At 37.1% G+C, this 6866-nt stretch overlaps 1 protein-coding gene across 1 annotated transcript in view; it reads right to left on the bottom strand.

The window, feature by feature from the left end:
- Window positions 1–253: 253 nt before the first annotated feature.
- Window positions 254–6866, bottom strand: part of mc5ra (melanocortin 5a receptor) — a 182269-nt gene continuing 175656 nt past the window's right edge. Inside the window, exon 4 of the mRNA XM_037677185.1 lies at window positions 254–846. Coding sequence (XP_037533113.1) covers window positions 276–846 — 571 coding nt within the window. The 3' untranslated portion in view covers window positions 254–275. The remainder of the gene's footprint in view (window positions 847–6866) is intronic.

Below are 6866 nucleotides of genomic sequence, written 5' to 3'. Positions count from 1 at the left end.
TAGATTGTGCTAACTGGGAGTTTGGATAATGTACCAAATAAATTAGTCTCTGTAGTTTGTATAAAGTAAGGTTCATCCTACTGTACTGGTGTAGTCTTAATTACAACTCATTGTTTTCAGTGACTGCTAGACAGACATCATACTGAGCACTGCTGTGACTGCAAAATACGGTGAAAATATCCTTTGATGCTGCGTTTGACATATTTTTCATCCATGTCAGATTCAGCTCAGTTCATCCATCTCTCGAGTCTTGTGAATTGTTTTCTCCTTTCCTCTCAGAACTTACCAGTCATAGCGCAGATGTTGGTGCAGACATTCCTCAGGCTGTAACAACAAATAATCTCCTTGAAAGTCTTTCTCATCTCCTGACTCCTGAAGGCATAGATGAGGGGATCGATCACTGAGTTGCACATGATGAGGATCAGGTACATGTTGAAGTGCGACATGAAGCACACGCAGTAGAGGTTACGCGGGCAGGAGATCATGAGGATCAGGTGAAGGAAGAAAGGAGCCCAGCAGACAATGAAGATTCCCAAGAGGATGGTGAGGGTGATGGCACCCTTCATGCTGGTGCGCTGGTGGATGGAGTTGTATCCAGGCAGGGCGGCGATGCGCTTCACGTGAGAGCGGGCCAGCATGAACATGTGGCTGTAGAGAGAAGCCATGATGAGCAGCATGGCAAAGAACATGGACACCAGACATATAATGACAGGCGTGGTCTCAGAGTAGATGATGAAGACAATGCCGCAGCCTGTGCAAAAGGTCCAGATTCCTCCGATGATGCAGCCGGCTCTTCTCACTGTCATGATGTTGTGGTACCTCAGTGCGTAGAAGATGGTGACGTACCTGCAGAAGATGACAAGCTGTTTATTGACTACGTAAACTCACCTCAACAAACTTTAATTTTCAGGCAGCATTTTTCACAGAATCCATGAACTTTATAATGTCAGAAGAATGTTGAACATAAAACAACTCTTTCATTTAACAAGTGAACCGAGCTGCAGAAAAATAGAACAGCACACTTAAAGTGCTAGGCTGGTCTATTTTGAAGTGATGCTCTGATAAATCTCTGTCTACTTATACAAACAATAATTACAAATCCACAAACACAAAAGCCTGACAACAATCGAAAACATTACATACAATACGTGAGTGAAGACGGAGCAGGAAGAATGGTAAATGGTAAATGGACTGTACTTATATAGCGCCTTTCTATCTTATTTCAAGATACTCAAAGCTCTTTACACAACAATCTGTGCCTCATTTACCCATTCATACAGCTCTATACTAGATCTCTACAAAGATAATTGAACAAATCATTCTAAAGAGACTAATCAGAGCTTTATCACATTCATACACTGATGGGACACACATCAGAGGCTATGAGGGGTTCAGTGTCTTGCCCAGGGACACTTCAGCATGTGACTGCTGGTGGATTCGAACCCCCAACTCTCGCACTGGAGGACGACTGCTCTAACCACTCAGCCACAGCCGCCCCTAGAAGAAAAAAAGTCTTATAATTCCCGTCCCTTTCTAAAACAAATAAGACAAAAAAAATGACACAGGGCCATTTGTAATTAAACATTCATCTGGAAACAAAACCCACAAAGAAACTGCAAACAGTTTCAGTCTTAAATAATATTCTATTAGTACATAAATTTCATAATTATCCCATTGTAAATTATTTTTCAATTGATTAAAAGTTTAATATTTTTCATGTCAAAACCCAGATTTATTCACATTTTCACTCCAAATCTGAGATACATATCTGCTTTATACACACAGTGTAAATTGATTTAGTGTTTTTTTGTTCTGTGATCCTGTGTTTTAAATGCTTTTTATTAATTCTTCAGTATTATTATTAGTGTATTGTATTTTTTTTCTCTTTAATTTTACTCCCATTAATTGTTGTTGTTAAGCACTTGGATAACAGGTTCTGTTTTAAATGTGCTCTATAAATAAAGTTGACTTGACTTGACTTTAATTTTTAGAAAATTCAAAATGAATTTTCCTCTTAGGGTCGCCATCGTTTGAGTTCAACAAACACAATATGTAAATTATTTGGCAACTAATTCTTTTTAGTTTTGAAATAAATCAATAAATATATAAGGTTAGTAAAACTTTAAAATGAAATATTTTTGACTTTATAAATAGTTATTAAACGCTTGAAACTTTTTTAATAACACAAACTAAAGTTTAGTATAAGCCACATATACAGTATGTTGCCTCAAATCTCTGATCATTAAAGACTTAGATGATCTTGTTGATAATTTTACAACTTCAATGCAAACTTTGCTGGACAAAGTTGCTCCGCTGAAGAAGAAAGTAATCAATCAGAGGAAACTGGCTCCTTGGTTCACTTCATAGTTATGTACTTAGCAGGTATCTAGAAAGCTGAAAAGAAAACGATGCGCCACTAACATGGAAGAACTTTTTTTAACTTGGAAAGATAGTCTACTAATATATAAGAAAGCTCTCCGTAAAGCTAGAACTTTATATTATTCATTGTTAATAGATGAGAATAAAAATAACACTAGGTTTCTGTTTAGCAAGCTGTAGCTTGACTAATTAAAAGTCTCATTTCTGTTGAACCATGTATCCCTATACGAAGTGATGACTTCATGAATTTTTTTATAAATAAAATATTTCAATTAGAGAGACAATTCAAACCATCCTTCCTTCTACTATCCCTGGTCCCCTGTCAGATGATGCAGCTTTAGAGATAATAATAGAACCTGATTTATGTTTGGACTGTTTTTGTCCTGTTGAGCTCTGCATGATCAAAAATAATAGCTTCATCCAAACCATCCACATGTCTTCTAGATCCCATCCCAACCAGACTGTTTAAAGAGGTGTTCCCCCTAACTGATGTTCACATTTTGGATCTTCTTAATTTGTCTTTAATTGATGGTTATGTACCACAGAGCTTTAAGGTTGCTTTAATTAAACCTTTACTTAAGAAGTCTGACCTTGATTCAGAAATTCTGACAAATTATAGACCTATATCTAATCTAACTTTCATCTCAAAAATTCTAGAAAAAATAGTTGCAGGTCAGTTGCGTGAACACCTAAAAACAAATAATCTGTTTGAAGAGTTTCAGTCTGAGTTTAGAGCTCATCATAGCACAGAAACAGCACTAATAAAAGTTACTAATTATAGAGTTACACATATTGTAACTTAAACCCTGCATACACAATTTCATTCCATCACATACACCACATGCGATGAGAATGACAATAAAGAACCTCAACTTGATATTCTCATGGCCTCTGATAATGGACTTGTGTCTATACTGGTCCTGTTAGACCTCAGTGCTGCATTTGATACAGTTGATCACAATATTTTACTACAGAGGCTTGAATATGGTATTGGGATTACAGGAACAGGTTTCAATCATATTCAGCTGATAGATTTTAGTTTGTATATGTAAATAATAAATCTTCTTCATACACCAAAGTTAGTCATGTAGTTCCTCAGGGTTCAGTGCTTGGACCAATACTCTATATATATGCTTCCATTAGGTAAAGTTATTAAACAGCATGGGATACATTTTCATTGTTATGCTGATGATACACAGTTATTATATATTTAACCATGAAACCTGATTAATCCAATCAGCTACTTAGACTACAAACATGTCTTAAAGACAAAAATTTGGAAGACCCTAAATTTTCTGCTTTTAAATTCAGACAAGACAGAGGTTGTGATTTATGGACCTGAGCATCTTAGGAATAAATTTTGCAGTCTTTCACTTGATGGCATTAACTTGGTCTCTAGTTCTAAAGTTAAAAACCTTGGTGTTATTTTTGATCAGGATATATCTTTTATCCCCTATATTAAAAACATTACCAGAACCGTTTTCCTCCACTTGCATAATATCACTAAGATTAGAAACATGTCCAAAAATGATGCAGAAAAACTGAGTCATGCATTTATCACGTCTAGACTGGGCTATTACAATTGTTTACTATCTGGGTGTCCAAAAAGTTCTTTAGAAAGTCTTCAGCTGTTTCAAAATGCTGGTGCCAGATTTTTTATGAGAGTTTATAGGAGAGATCATATTTCTCCAGTTTTAGCTTCTCTCCATTGGCTCCCTGTCAAATTCAGAAAATAATTCAAAATCTTACTTCTAACCTACAAAGCTCTCAACAACCTGGCTCCGTCTTATATTACATATCTTATTGATCCATATTTTCCCAAACACTTCGCTCTCAGACTACAGATTTACTTGTGGTTCCTAGAGTTTCCAAAAGCAGAATGGGAGGCAGATCTTTCAGTTATCAGGCTCCTCTCTTGTGGAAACAACTTCCAATCTATGTCCATGAGGCTGACACATTATTCGGGGGGGGGGGGGGGGGGGGTCTACCTTTCCCCACTTTCTCGTAATAGCTTTCTTGATAGATATTAACATTATCCTGATCAGATACCTATCCCTTACTCTTACTTTTTCTGTGATATTGTTACAAATGTAAAGGTATAGTACGGTGCCGCTCATATAGGAATATCATATCCCAGTATCTTGGTTTTGGTTTCATGCACAGTTTTCCAAAACTGAAGTATTTTAAGGCAGTTCCAAAATATGTGAGAGTGGTCTGCGTCAACTGCTTTCTAAAAAAAAAATAATGCATTCTTAACCCTATTTAACCTCCTAAGACCAGAACTCTTGCATATGTGAATGCCAGGTTTGTCCACATATGTGGATACCAGGTCCTAGGAGGTTAAATTTGCAGTACAGTATATTAAAAACTTTTCTCTATATACAATTTATGCAAAGGTTCTAATTCTTTTTTTTCATTCAACCTTTATTTAGACAGGTTAATCCAGGCATGGGCAAACCTCGGCTTGTTGAGCTTTTTAATTGGCCCGCCAAAATTGCCTAAAATTTGGACAATTAAAAAGAAATTTTTTTTTTAATACTTTATTTTTCAGGGGTGCTGAAGTAAAATTTAGGGGTGCTTAAGCACCCCCAAAAAGAGCTTAAAATTGCCACTGGTTCAAATTATATTTAAAAAACTAAATTTAATAGGAAAAAAAACTGGTGTCATTTTACCTGTAGCTCCAGTATTTCCCCAGTAGAGGCGCACCACAAACACTGGTGTGTATTAGAGGCAAAGTAACAGTTGAGAAGAAGAAATTTCTTCTTCTACGCTTTTATTTTTACTTTGCCCTATGAACTCGTCTGTAAAAACGTGTTTATCAAAGAAAAAGAAAAGTGTACAGTGAGTGCCGAGTGTTTATAATGGGGTGGACAACAACATATTGTTTCACTGAGGTCCAATCAAAGACAGTTTTTATGCCAAGAAACTGTCACGGTTTTCAAAGAGTACATTTTGCTAACTGCTAACTATGCTAGCAAGCCTTTCTCCGATGGCGATTTTTAAAAAGAAACATGGTAAAAACAGAGCAGGTCTATTGTGTCTGGAGGTCCAAGACAAGTTAGAAAAAATCAGTTTATCACGGAGGACTGTGACTCGCCTTGTTGAACTAACTGATGAAGATTTAGCAAAATAAGCTAAAAGAGTCTTTTAAGTTATGGTTTGTTAGCACTGGATGAACGTAATAAAGAACACTGCTCCTCTCCTATTTTTTATCTGCGGGATTAACAACAGTTTTGAGATAATAGAGGTGTTTTTGATCCTGGAGTCTCTGAAAGGAAAAAAAAAAACGGAGAGAGGATTTTTATAACCGTCTGCTGTCATGAGAGAATGAAGCTTCTGTGGAGTAAAGTTGACAATGTCACAACGGAAGCATCACCAAATTTAAGTGGAAAACATGTTGGGCTGCTGACAAGAATCCAGGATAAAGTGAAAGAGGAAAACCCTGACCAGGATGTTATTTTTCATCCATCAGGGATCACTGTAAGTCAGGCTTTGTGTGTGCGTGTGTGAAACTGTTAATTGTGTGAATTATAAAAATAAAAAAATGTGAAAAACAAAAACGTGTGAATTATTGTCCATGTACTCTGTTGTGATGCTGCATAGAGGAGCTGCAGGAGGATTATGTCTGCTTCCATTCTCAACCAGCTGATCTGCTGTCATCAACTTTAGATCCTGTAGTTGTAAAAAGTTTTGTGAGGAGTTTGTAGAGGTCAGCTGCCACTTTACTTTGACTTTTCTCCTGTATTCCTGTATTTGGGGAGTGGTGGTGCAGAGGCTAGAGAAGGTCGGCCTGTGATCGGAAGATCGCCGTTACAAGCCCCAGTACCGACAACATCAAAAATGTGGGTGGGGTAGGTGATGCACCCACACCTGCCCCCACCTTCATTCGCCCCACTCTGGACCCATGAGCAAGGCCCTTAACCCCCACCATCTGCTCCCTAAACAGGTCTCTCTTGAAAATGAATTCTCGACTCAATGAGACTACCTGCATAAATAAAGGGTAAATGAAAAAAAAATTCCATTACCATTAGTGAGGTAAGAGACTTGAGGTTTGGTGAATTTTATTGTTCTTCAGGTAAGAGAAAATACAGTGTTTTGTTTTGTTTGTTTGGGTCTGAAGTTGGTAAGACTCCACAAAGTCAATAATTTCACTATTGTAAATAAAATCACAGTTCTTTCATATAATCCTGACTTAGTGGCTGCTTGAGTGGTGCAGAAGGTGGAATCGCCCACAATTAATAGCACCCCAGCGGCTGTTATTGCGCTGGGGTGTAACATCTAGGGATGCATCGATCCACATTTTTTTTACTTCCAATCCCGATACCTCAAACTGGATATCGACCGATATGGTTCCCGTTCCGATATCATTATCATTATTGATTTTCTATGAGGCTGTAATAATCTCCTCTCAAGTACAATTTGTACAAATATATGCATGCATGTCCAAAAAGGCAACTTGAGGTAAGTTTTATTAATGTTGGATAAGT

The sequence above is a fragment of the Nematolebias whitei genome, chromosome 5 (assembly GCF_014905685.2).
Source record: "Nematolebias whitei isolate Nwh7 chromosome 5, NemWhi1, whole genome shotgun sequence".
In the NCBI taxonomy this organism is placed as follows: Eukaryota; Metazoa; Chordata; class Actinopteri; order Cyprinodontiformes; family Rivulidae; genus Nematolebias; species Nematolebias whitei.
The sequence above is the reverse complement of the archived record's forward strand: the minus strand, read 5'-3'. Positions and strand labels throughout refer to the sequence as shown.